At 38.9% G+C, this 13,408-nt stretch overlaps 2 protein-coding genes across 2 annotated transcripts in view; one reads left to right on the top strand and one right to left on the bottom strand.

The window, feature by feature from the left end:
- The window catches only part of LOC118332560 (methyl-CpG-binding domain protein 2-like), a gene marked incomplete in the record, with an annotated part of 16,784 nt that extends 10,458 nt beyond the window's left edge, over positions 1-6,326 (top strand). Inside the window, 1 exon segment of the mRNA XM_035667912.1 lies at positions 5,573-6,326.
- Positions 6,327-11,155: 4,829 nt separating this feature from the next.
- On the bottom strand, positions 11,156-12,263 carry LOC118332561 (lysozyme C-like). Its single transcript, XM_035667914.1, is given in 4 exon segments — positions 11,156-11,258; positions 11,354-11,432; positions 11,663-11,821; positions 12,137-12,263. Coding segments are annotated over 4 exon segments (468 nt in total).
- Between the last annotated feature and the right edge of the window lie 1,145 nt (positions 12,264-13,408).

Raw genomic sequence — 13,408 nt, forward strand, 5'->3', positions numbered from 1 at the left:
CATCCTCTGGGGAGCAGGAATGTGAGTACATTTCATGGAGATCTTCCCCAAATCTTCAAATGTGCCCTAACATGATTGTATCTCGCTACAGTGATCCAGTTAATTCTGACTTGGGTCTTCAAACACAGCTGGATGATTTGTTCATTGTGGGAATCAACAGACCATTATCATTCTAAAATAAAAGCAGAATGTTGAGATACATCTTAAGCCATCTTTAAAGAACTTTATAACTTTATTGATTGGATCATCAATAGTCAAATTAGCTACGTATACAGAACAGGGCGCCGTAGTTGTGATACCTTGATCTGGTGATCAACTCTTAGCAACTCTGTCTACTAACACATTGATTGCATTGACAGTAAATCCCCAAAGCATGCAGCCTTACTTTAGGTTTTGTAATATTTTGCAAATTGTTCAGATTTTCATAATCATTTGTTTCTTTCCCCTTAACACTCAGTACTATCAGACTTTGTTTTTGCTGCCCCCTGCTGGCTGCTGTTTTAAGACCCTTATGCATTGCCTTCACTTCACAGACCCGAGAGCTCTGTCCACTAATTATAAACTGTCAATGATCCCACTCTTTCTCCCTCTTTTCCCCTCATTACTGCACGTTAGCTTAACTACTTTCTAAAGCACACCAATTTAAAAACCCAACAGACCACTAGCTACAAGATAAGTTAATCTCATTACCATAACATCAAATATTAACGTTACACATGAAAAATTAACATAGCTAACGGTAGCTAGCCAACTACATTTTCACCTACACTGTAAAAACTGTTAAACATTTTACAGTGAAAAACCATGACAGTAAAAGGCCGTAAAATAGGTTATAATATATTATTTTAATGGTAAAAACAAAACAAAAAATAAAATATGGAATAAAACTCCAACTTTATCTATAAAATCAACCGTACTCATATCCTTTTACCGCAATAGTAGAAAAGTTCTACGATATATATTATTGTAAAGTTCTGGCAATCACAGCTGTCAATTTTTTGCCATACTATTCACCCCTGGAATTGGGAAATGGTTGTTATTAATATGAATGCATACAGGATATACTTATGCAAAACCCCAGATATGGTCCTTTAATAACCCTGTGGCCGTTTCTCTGGTGCCACCCTCAAGACAATCATCAGCATTTGTTTGTCAAGTACAACACTCACGTTATATTCCCTTTGTAAGTGTTGCTGCTGTGATATATGTGTCATGATATACAGTATCTGTTGTTGATAGAAGCTGCAATTGCATGTGCGTGAGTGTTGTCAGATGGATGGTGTGTGTGTGTCTCTGCTCTCTGTTTCCTCTAAAAGCCGACTGATAAGGAGACGTTTTTTAAAGCACATTTGTTTTCTGTGGAGGGAAAATCGGCCATTAATGCAGATTTATGCAGATTGGCTGGATGGAAGTCGTTTGGGCGAAAAGAGCCGCTGAGAGTCGAGGAGTGATTACTAATGGGTTTTTATAGCTGGACCAGAGAGAGAGGGCAGCGGCCAGCCAATGTGTGTGCGTGTGTGTGTGTGTCTCCTGGGCTGCTTTCGAGCTGTTGAAACAACCATTTTAAATCTTTGCAGAAATCTCAGACTGTTCAGTTTGTTTCCTGCTGCTGTGACTCTTGTTGCTGCTTCCTGCTAATTTATTTATGTTCGTTTTATGGCCGGATTGGTTTCTTCCATTCTCTTTCTTTTCTGTGACTCTTAATGTTCTGCTCTTTCTCTCTTGGAAACATGGTGCAGAAGGTGGCAGTGACACACTAATGCTGCTTCTACACTGCAGAAATAAAACAAGAAACCGGTCGAACGCCATTATTTTGTTGTTAAAATATTTCCATCAGTTTTCAGAGTAGAAGTGTTCAGAGCCTATACTAAAGTTAAAGTTGCAGTTCCACAGTGCAGGTACCATCTTAAATATGTTAGAAAAAAAGTCTACTCTCAAAATAACAGTTGAATTTTTTTTTTTACATTTACACATGATAAGGATCCATTGAATTTGATTATTTAAGAATCGACCCTCCTTAGTCCCGCCCCTTTTTGCTCTGTGCTCCAATAACAGTTGAGCAAGCCTCGGTCAGGAGCTCAGTCAACTTCCTCCTGTCCTGTCCTTTGATATGCTATATGCTAGGCTCGTTGTTTTGAAGATGGTTAAAAGATTAAAGTCACATATTGACATATATATGTATATAGTCAAATCTTAATTTAGCTATAATTCGCTAGCTAGCTAATCTAAATCAGTCGCAAGCCAGCTAATTACATCTGAAAGCTAATGTTAGCTAAATGAAAGCTAACTAGCTAGTTAATTAACATCAATTGTTACATAGCTAGTCAGCTAATGATTTAAATTTCACTGTCCTTTAGAAGATCGCACTAAAATCAGAATGGCTTGATATATGTCTATATATGTGTGTATATATGTATGTATACCAGTGTATATATATATATATAGTTATCGTCTGACTTGCATAGCTGTAGACTCATAGTCTTGTTTTTAATTTTTATGTTTAGATGAGAGCGTTTAAGTAATTTCCCCACAGGGATTATTAAAGTATTAAAGTATTTCTGATTCTGAGTTATTTTCAAATGTATTAATGATTTACAGACAGAATTCACAGACATGCTTGGTCAGAAATATCCCTCCATCAGTAAACACTTCACTTTAATAACGATGTCACATTGTCAGCAATGGGTTTGTTGTGCGGTGCTCTGTGTTACGTTCTGTGCCTCAGTACGAGTGCAAAAGGACAAATAAAGTATTCAGTCCTAAAACCACCACCTTTCTCCATCACCCTGTTGTTTAGGCCTTAAGTTTTGGCCTTTCATAAAGAAACCGATATCCACCTTCTCATCTGACTCTGGGGAAGACAAAGAAGAAGAGGATTTTATTAAACGTTGGACTGTTCCTTTAAATGTGCAGACTGGTGTGTTTATCTGATCAAGACTAAAGATTCACACTACTGACTGAGAAAAGACTGTGACCGTTTGATGCACACACAAACACACTAGCTTGTGTGTGTGTGTGTGTGTGTGTGTGTGTGTGTATGTGATTATTAGCTGTGTATCTTGTAATTTCCAGAGGAGCTGATTCAGGCTCCTGCAGCATTTTTCAGCTGCTGGTAATTAGTGAATGTTGAGACACAGGGAATTATCTGCTTCAAAGTCATTCACAAGGCTGATAACTGCTGAGTGTGTGTGTGTATGTGTGCTGTCAGTCAGCTGAATTGCTCCGATTAAGCAGCAGATTATCAGGATTTTCTAATTATTAGGGAGTAATTAAGCCTGAGCCGAGGATTATCAGACTGTAACATGAAAATACTAAAACACTAAAGGAAGAAAACCTTCAGATACAGACACACTAATACGCTGAAACAGCAAAACAATGAAACACTAAAACAGAGAAACAAAGAGTTGTTCTCCTATAGCAAGACTGAGGGACTCACAATGGCACAATGAGGGATTCAAAATGTATAGAAGGGATTCTAATTGTAAATAGAGGTGTTAAAATAGCACAATGAAGGATTCAAAATAAAAAAAGAGATGGAAAGATGGGGAATTTATATTTTGCAAAATAAGAACTTAAAATTAATTGAGGGATTCAAAATGTAAATACGTTGAAGGAGGGGGACTTAATTGGCTCGATAAAGGATTCAAAATGGAAACAAATGAGGAGGACCAAAAACAAGGCTAAAAATGGCACAGTGATGGATTGAAGATGGCACAATGTGGCGTTCAAATCAACATGATTTAAATTACATGATAAAATTTAAAATGTAAGGATTAAAAATGACACAATGAAATATTCAAATTGGAAAAGAAGGGACTGTTAGAAAAGGCAAAATAATGGATTAAAAATGACACAATTAGTTATTAAAAATGGAAAGGAGGGACTAAAAATGGCACAATGGTGGATTCAAAATGGCACAATAGGGTGTTCAAATGGAATGTATTCAAATTACATAATTTGAAAAAAATAAGAATTCAAAATGGCACAACAAAGGATTCAAGGGAAAAGGGTGGAGGGTCTGAAAATGCCACATTGCAGGGTTGAAATTGTAAGAAAGAGGGATTCAGAATGGCACAATAATGTATTAAAATGGCACAAAGAACATTTGGAAAAATCTCAGTGGACTGCTGGAAAACCAGGATTTCCCAGCAGTCTGGAGGAAACCTTGATTGTTTTTTTTTTTTCATCATGGCAGCATTTGTTCTAAATAATCAGAATGGGCTGTGCAGCTGAGAGGAGGACGCAGCAGGAGGAGAACATGATAATGTTTGATATCGCTCCTGCTCTCCTGCTGTGCAAACACTTCGCTTTGGTCTTTTATGTATGATGTATAATTAAAATGTTTTCTGTGCAGGCAAAAGGCCTCCACAGACGAGCGGTCCTAATTGTAGCCACGCCTCCCTCGTTTATGCAGTGGGAGGGAGGAGGTGTGGAGGGGTTAATGGGGAAGCTAATGATTAGCATGGAGGCTGGTGTTTATTGTTCCGCAGGAGGTGGATGAAGACAGTTTGTTCTGCAGAGTGTTTCATTAAGTGGGTTTTATTAAGACAAGCTTAGTCAATTTGGGTTTAATAGAAGAATGAGGCTGGAGGAGGGGGGGGTTTGTTCAGAGGTCTCTGCTGGAGCCTCATAATTATATTCACACTTTATCTGTTAGCTAGGGACATCAGTGTACACCTGGGTGCTCATTAACACACACATGTTGGTACTTCTATACTTGGGAGGGCCCTTTTGACAATACTTTCCTTAGCCCCTAACCCAACTAAACTCCAGAAATGTTGCCGTAATCCAGAATAAGGTCGCACAAAGGAGACCACCGCATGATTTGTAAAGGAGTAAGCTAAACTAAGGCAAACCAGACACAACGAAACCTGAAAGTTAAAAGCCAGGCGAGAGAGACTGTTTTACTCCAACAACTTTATAATATAGGATTGCACTTAGATCAGGTGAACTCTCCTGATGACCTGACTCCTCCACCCTGGCCGCTGCAGGTATAAACCAATGAGTCCTGTTAAAAGAGGTAATCCTCAATTCAAAAAGTGTACCCACACTGTCCTCATTTTCCAAAATCTGTGCCAGGGCTGGGTCCTTGCTGCAGCAGCCACGGGTTCGGCCTGTGGCCCTTTGCTGCGTGTCATACCCTCTCTCTCTTACCCTTTTATTTGTTCATGTAATATTTTATTTGGCTAAAGTCCTTTTTGTTTTTATTCAACCAAACTCCATTTCTCAGATTACCAGTTTTGTTTCAGTTAACATTATGATCAAAACACAACATAGAAGTTCATTCTTGAACTTGGAAACAGTAGTTTCTTAAACAATCTAAACTCTGTGTCCACTTATTCGCTTTATCTGGAGCAATCAATTATAGCTGTTCGTTCCCTCTGCTCCCCTGTTCAAAGGCGCTTGGGGCCACTCCAATATGGCTGCTTAGACAGTCAGCAGAGGCACAAATAGAGTAAATATGAGGTTGTTAAAGTTCTCTCCTGTGTTAACTGTGGCAGCCAACTATAAATCTGTAAACTAAACTGTTATCAGTGACAGTAACTCTTTATTTCTCTCTGTCTCCCTCCAGAGTCCCTCTGTTCACTAGCCTCAGGTTTATCATCATCTTCATCTTAATCCAGACAACAAACCAAAAAATGGACCACCCACAGACCGAAGACTCAGCAGGCGATTGCTTCGACGTTCCTGTTAAGGCAACATCACACTGGACATCTATCAGCATCTGGAAATTTTCCAGAGCAACAGCAGCGACCACAGCAATAATGACATCAGCAATGACAAAAACACCAGCAACAACTACAATATGACAACAAAGAACTGCAGCAGCAATGGTTGCAGCAACAGAAAACTGCAACATAGGAACATATGAGGAGCAACAGCTGCAATGAGTTGAGTGTCTATCAGCTTAAAGCAACAACCGAAGCCTTTAATCCTTTCTGTGATTTATCATCTGTACAAACTTTACAACAAGCGCTTATCTTTTCTTTCACTTTTCAAATTGTGATTCTTTTTAATATAAAAGTAATAAAAAATAAAAAAAATACTGAAGAGCAACGCCCTCATCGAACCCAAAGTCAGGTTGCAAACTGCTGGACGGCTTTTGCTAACTCTACTAACTCTTAATAAGCTCTTTGATGATTTTAGTTGTTTGTGGTGTCAGATTGTTGTCGGTTTTAGAGAAGTCTTCAGGGATTTTTAAATAAATAATGAGAATTTACATGAATATGAAATAGAACAATTGCTTATTTAAGACAAATTTTTTATACCTTAAGAGAACATAAGTGTACATTTCTTGGACTGGAGTAAATAAATAATTATATTCACAATTGTTTATTGGTGCTTTTTAAAAAAAAAAATCTGCTTACGAATGACAATATTTTACACAATGCTGACTTTTCATTTTGCTGGTCATCTCTATTAGTTGGGGTCAGTTGCCTCCTGGGCTCATCTGTAACGTCAGCTAGCTCTCCTAGCACTATAGCTAATGTTTAGCCACAGTTTGCGAGTGTGGTTCAGTAGAAAGAAAATAGTTCCTACACGAATCTACTCACAACAAGGTCTGTGGATTATTTTGATTAACCTGGTTTTGATTTCTGGAAAGAGACATTGCTGTTGAGTTTCTCAAATGCATTTTGGCGCTTTGAGCACCACATTCCGAGTGCCGTCTGGTTCCATTATATTGGAGATAAGACATCTCTACAGCCGATATCTCCAAAACTCAGCAACTCACACCAAAACTATCTAGATGAACTAATAGCACTATAGGTAAGAGGAAAATGTTTGAAGTTGGAGTCAGGACCTGATTAGCCTAGCTTAGCTAAAAGCAGTGGGAAATAAGCTAGCTTGGTGCTGTCCTAAGGTAAAAACACACGTACCCACACCACAGAACTGAAGTTCACTAAAATACAGTATAATAAATATAAATATAAATGTGAGGTAGTTTTTAAAAAAAATTGGCAAATAACAGCCGGATGCAGTGACTGCGCGAGACTGCTACCTGAAGTCCTGTTGTCAGCGAGGTTGCCAGGTGTGGTACTTTCAAGTATGTACAGAGACTAAAACCTGTGTCAGACTATTTCTGACAACCTGTGCTATAGCCCAGAAGTCCGGGCTTCAGAAGTGTTGGTAGGTATTTTAGAATTTAGAAGTGACATTTTGCCAGTCTGGGTTCAGTGTACAAGCTTAAACCAGATTGATTTTGTGCAATCCAACTGAACCGGCTTTTGTCTAATATGAGCCGTTCTGGAATATTAAACAGAGACAAGAAGCAGCTCTCCACTATGTCAACCCCTTAGTTAGCGGTTTCAATACTCTCAGCACTGTCTGCAGCACATGTAGCGTGAGCATCACAGCTGAGCAGACTGTGGTGCAGAGTCAAGTAGCTTCTTCACAGTAAGTTGTTCACTAGTTTGTGAAATACAATACACAAGGCAATACGCTCAAGCCACTGAACACCAGAATGCACCCCATGTTGTCTTCTGTCTGTTCCACCTTCTCTTCTGACAAAGCACTTTATAACATCTGTTTTGCTTGCTAATAGGATTAATGCCCGTGGTTTTGAAATCACATATTCAGTTATATGTTGTTATACTGTCCACTTGTTTTTGGCCATCTCAACATCTACAGTCCAGATCGTCGCATACATTCCTGACCGTATTAGATGAAGATCAGACTTTAATGAGTCCATAATCTCTCCTTAAGAGCAACCTTCAGAACAAACTTTAAATTTTTAGCTCCCCTGCTGGTAAGATGTTGTTTGTTCTGTCAGATTCTTGGCAAAAACTGTTCCCAGTCCAGATGTTGGACTCTGTATGTGTGACTGTATGTTTGTGTGCACTGTGTTTGTGTGTGTGATAAAGACGGAGTGAGACAAACCAGCCTGCCAGCTCTGCCCTCATTTGCATCTGCTAATGGCTCTATGATGCCAGTTTCTGATCACTGCAACTACACATTTAAATTCCTGCTTCATTGCCAGATGCTCCCCCTCGCTCTCTCTCTCTCTTGTCCAGGGATTCCTGTTTCCATCCTGTAACAGCAGCTCTGTTCGTGCTCTGCATCAGAAAGCATCAGCTGAGGTTAAACTGGAGACATGAAGCCTCTGCTGGTAATGGTGTTTTAGTTGGTCATGATAAAGCTTACAGATCTACACTCAAACATTGCAGCCATTAACATGTCATTCCAAAAGCATGGGAATTAACCTGCTGCAGAAACAGCCTCCACTCCTCTGGTTTCAGGCTTTCCTCCAGTTTTCGGAACCTGGCTGCGGAGATTTGTTCCCATTCAGACACAAGAACACTACTGTCTGAGGAACGGACGTGAAGGAATTGATTGTCACTTATATTTTGTTAAAAGGGAGGGGGTTCTTTGAGTTAAAGCAGCAATGAGGATCCCCCCACGAGCTCCTGCTCAGCCCATAGAGTTTACACATTGTGTGAACTGTTTCTCAAGCTCACTTTTTCAACTGTGGACTGACCGTGATGCACAGTATGCTGACTACAAAATAGAGAAATGATTAATGATGAGTAAGAGTAGGAAAGTTTATTAAGTTTATTATTAACTCCCATTGAAATGACAGTGCATCTTTAGCTTTTGTAATGTGACACATTTCCAAATGAATATGTGAGAGGTTACTGTAATCATGTGAGAGATTTTGTCAAGATGTTTAGGGAATTGATTTGATTGCACAAAAGTGGGTGGTACCTAGCAACCATGTTCAAGCAAGGACCTACTTTACTTGTGAACCTAAATCTCACTTCGTTCTGTATGTTCCTACCCTCAGGAGCGCCAGAGCAGTTTGGAGTGGGATACAAAGAGAAATTAATGAAATGTAAACACATTTTTTGCCACCTGAGAGCAAACCAAAACACTAATGTAAGCTGAAAGATGCTAAAACGCTCTGTAAAGCTTAGAGGAACTGCAGAGCAGCCATTGATCATGTACAAATATTATTTAGGGCAGCTTTAAAGATATGGTTTGGTTTAGAAAATCCATTGTACACAAATGTGTGTGTGTGTGTGTGTGTGTGTGTGTGATTTGTTTTGTTTATTTTTTACATATGATGGACCTAAATGTATTTTCAAGAGAAAAGAAACAAGCAGCAGCTTTTGTTTCCTCTGCTGCTTCACTCTGATGAAATACTGACTTCCTGTTTGTTCCTGGGACTAAAATGATCAAATGTCATTAGACTAAATGGACTTTTGGCTTCTGGTTTGTTTGGTCTAAAAATAGCAAAAATGCTAACGTGACATTTAGCTTAGGAAATAGCTGCTACTCATTTATATTAAGAAACAAACATCTCAGCAATCATGTGACTGTTGGAATTAGTTGACAGTTAGTTGCTATGGAATAAAATTCATATCAGAACAAAATTTTATCCATGTTAAAATAGTATAATATAAATCATTTACTGGTAAATGGTGTTTCAATTCCAGCCCAGTTTGTCAAGACATTTTCTAGTGTAAACCTCACAGATACAGTGTTCCTGCTCTACAGATGAACATTTTGAAATGAATACTCCATATGTGTACTCAGGTTTATTCACTGACATGAGACTTTGTTACCAATCCAGATTGTGTCATGTGATCTGTCCATTTGCTCCTCTCCAGGTCTGATAGAACTGATGCTGGCAGTATCTACACTAACCTCTTTAGCAGCCGCCATTGTTGTTTTCTAACGTGATCTTGCTAGTGGTATTGGTAAAATGGTATGTTCTTTTTCTGTCTAATCTCAGTAAGTAGAGTTTAATTACCTTAATGATAATGACTACAATTGTTAAACAATGGCCAATTTATAGTTTAATGGTTTCAATTTCTTTCTAACAGGTTTTGGGGTTTTTATTGTCTTCAGTGTTGACAGCAGAGAGGGGATGACATGCAACAAAGGGCCACAGGTTGGAGTCAAACCCATGGCCACTGCAGCAAGGATTTAGCCTCGGCACATGGGACACCAGCTCTACCAGGTGAGCTACCCCAGCAGCCTGTAATGGTTTAAATTTCAAAGCATGTACCTAAGGGCTTGATTGGCCTCATGCACAAACGTTTTGGTTGTCTCATCCTTAACCTGTGTGGTTTGCTTGTTCTAGTGTTTCAAGTCAGATTCCCCAAACTTTTTTTGCTTAAATTATTTGATTTGAAGTTAGAAGCTAAAACACAGATTACATTTAGAAAATAAGTAGAAAGGTGTTGGGTTGTATACAATACATGCACATTAACAATTGAATTTACCTTTGCTAAGTCCCGCCCATTTTTGCTCTGCTCTCCAGTTGCTCTCCAACAGTTGAGCAAGCCTCGGTCAGAACCTCAGTCAACTTTCTCCTTTCCCGTACGTAGATATGCTATATGCTAGGCTAGTCTATGTCGAAAAGACAACCACATTTAAAAAGATAAAAGTGACATTTAGTCAACCTAAGACAGATAGCTATTGTTAGCAAAACGCTGAGTCTGTATGCTGGCTAATTAGCAAGCTAATCTACATCAATCATTAGCTATCTAGTTAGCTGGCTAGTTGTTGGCTAACGATTGGTGTATATTTGCCTGCTACTTAGCTAGTGTTTTGGTAACATTGCAAACTTACGATATTGACTAAATGTTGCTTTTATCTTTTAACCATCTTCAAAATGTGGTTGTCTTTTCAACTAGCACATAGCATATAAGTACAGGAAAGGAGAAAGTTGACTAAGGTTCCAAAAGGGGCGGGACTTAGGAGGAGTCAATTATAGTACAGTTAAATGTATTTGCACTATTACTGTCAATTTCCTTTATTTTTGACTGAAGTTATTAGTATGATCATATTTGGAATCATATCTTTCATGTGCACAGTAAGGTTACTACAGCTACTTACTATGATCATTTTTGCAGTTAAGCAGGAAGACTGAAAAGACTGGAACTTGCCCTTTTACCCTCTGGGGCCAAATGATCCAAAGTACCTCTTCAATGTTTTAACATTCATGTTAATTTAACAACCGTCATTATTGGAAATCAACATTTTAATCAAGTTTTAAAATGAGCACAATAACAACAAATAAAAGTTGATTTGAAAAGAATCATCTATAGCTTTAGTAACTGTGTTTTACTCCTGTCAGATCAGACATACATCAGACATACAAACAGCAGAAATGTTTTAATCCACTGCAGCTGAAGATGGGAGAATTTTATTATGCTGATGACACTGTCCTGCTTCCATGTGTTGATTAAAGACCACATCCTGCCACATAGGAGCTCAGGTCGCGGTTCTGGCAGTAACGGAGCCAGGCCACCCTGAAACCAGACAGAAGGACAGAACTCATCTCTCCATATGTGAAGGTATGTGCAGTGATTACAGTCTGTATCTGAGTCACATGGTCAGATCTTACCAGGCTCCGATGCCGTTGGGATCCCTAACGACGCGTTTGGCACAATTGATTGCCACACTGACATCATTGGTCAGAAGCTCTATGAAAAAATTAAAATTTGGATTTGAATGATGATTTACAAAGTGGACATTAGTAGAACTGCAAGTATATGGAGTCATTTTAATTGTTAACTGTTAATATTATAAACACTCCTATTGACTATTTTAGCTTTAAAGCCTGGTGGGGGAGCAGGACACAGCCAGACTTGTGAATAGAACTTGCACCACAGTTGTGTAGTTAAAGCTTTGGGTGTGATGGTTTGTCACTGACCGCTGCACCGGATGTGGCATGCATTCGACGTTGGGGTGCGGCCGTTATCACACCACCAGCGACTGTTGATCTGGAAGATGCCATAGTCAGTGGATCCATCAGTGTTTTTGTTGATGGCTGCGGTGTTATAGTTCGACTCATGCTGGGTCAGACAAACCCCTGCAGAGGAAACAGAGACACGTATAGACCACCTGATAGAACGTCAGACATCAAAACCTGCAGACAACTTTTGTCTGAAAGGTCAACCTCAATATTATAAAGCAAAATGCTGACTTGATATTTCACCAGAATGAATGCCATAACATTACAATACATGGTTTCGTATGACAAGCTTTCCAAATTAGTAATATATGTTAATGTGCAAAAAGTATACGTGACATTTAGGCTCTCTGTGAAGTTGCAGACTGCAACCAACTACCCCTCGCATCCAAAGCGTGTAGGAGAAACTACGACTGCTGTGAAGCTGATACTCACAGTTGGCCAGGCTGTAGCCATTATAGCCGTCCATCCCATTATTCTTCAGCACTCGGGCCCATTCACAACGCTGGTAGATTCTTGCGTTGGCCAAAGCCACAAAGAGGAGAAACACCAGACTTCTCATGATTGACTCTTTGCTGGACCGAATGTTTCCACAGCTGCTGTTAAGGTCCTTTTATAGTAGTAAAGCTAAGCTGAAACTGCTGTGGCTGCTTTGTTTCTTTGCTTTTATTTTTTTTGAATGTCATCCAGTTTCAACAAAGCTGTTGATAGAGGTAGAGACTTCTGTTTGAACTTTGATTTGTTTGTTTTTAGGCGGAGTGTGTTATCAGAAAGACATGGACAATGCGTTGATAAAAGAGCGATAAAAAGATAAAAAAGCTGATAGAAAATAAAATAATAAAAAACCCAAGTAATTATTATCGATCTAAAACTGTCAGAAAAGGGTCCTCTGGAGTTTGGTAACATTTACATTTACATTTACATTTATCATTGAAATATGAAAAAAATATTTAGTTATTTAGTTAGTTTAGTTTAGTTAGAGTTATACTTCATGTCCTTGTGCGTCTCTCTATATATTTTCTCAAACTTCATGGCTAATAGTCTTGAGTCTCCCTAGCTAGGCTAGCTATAAAATTGCTCTTCTTATGGTAAAGTTTGCTGACCCCTGGTGTAGGAGAAATTACGACTAAGAAAAATGCGAAAGGCCCTAACTAGAGCCAGTGTTAGGTTTGTCCCTTCTGGGCTACTGTAGAAACATGGCGGTTCAACATGGCAGGTCTCATACACACATACACATACACATACACACATCGTCTGTATATAAACACAACTCATTCTAAGGTAACATAAACACAATAATTAACCTTTAAAGCTGAAGTAGGCAACTTTCAGCCATAACATTGTGACCTCCTGAGCACCCTGGTGTTCATAATGTTCTACAGCCCCATACCACAAACTGTGAAGCACTGTGTGTTCTGACACCTTTCTATCAGACCCAGCATTAAATGTTTCAGCAGTTTGAGCTACAGTAGCTCGTCTGTTGGATCAGACCACACGGGCCATCCTTCACTCCCCACGTGCATCAATGAGCCTTGGTTTATTTAAAAAAAAGATTACCTACTGCAGCTTTAAATACAAGGATCTGTAGCTCTTCATCTTCATTCATAAAACACATAAAACACATATAACAGCTAAGGACATACACGTAGGCTACATACACATTCATGACACATCCAATGAAAAATTTAAACAAATTTAAAAAAAAAA

The sequence above is a fragment of the Morone saxatilis genome, unplaced genomic scaffold (assembly GCF_004916995.1).
Source record: "Morone saxatilis isolate NCDOM2014 unplaced genomic scaffold, NCSU_SB_2.0 Contig21, whole genome shotgun sequence".
Classification (NCBI taxonomy): domain Eukaryota; kingdom Metazoa; phylum Chordata; class Actinopteri; family Moronidae; genus Morone; species Morone saxatilis.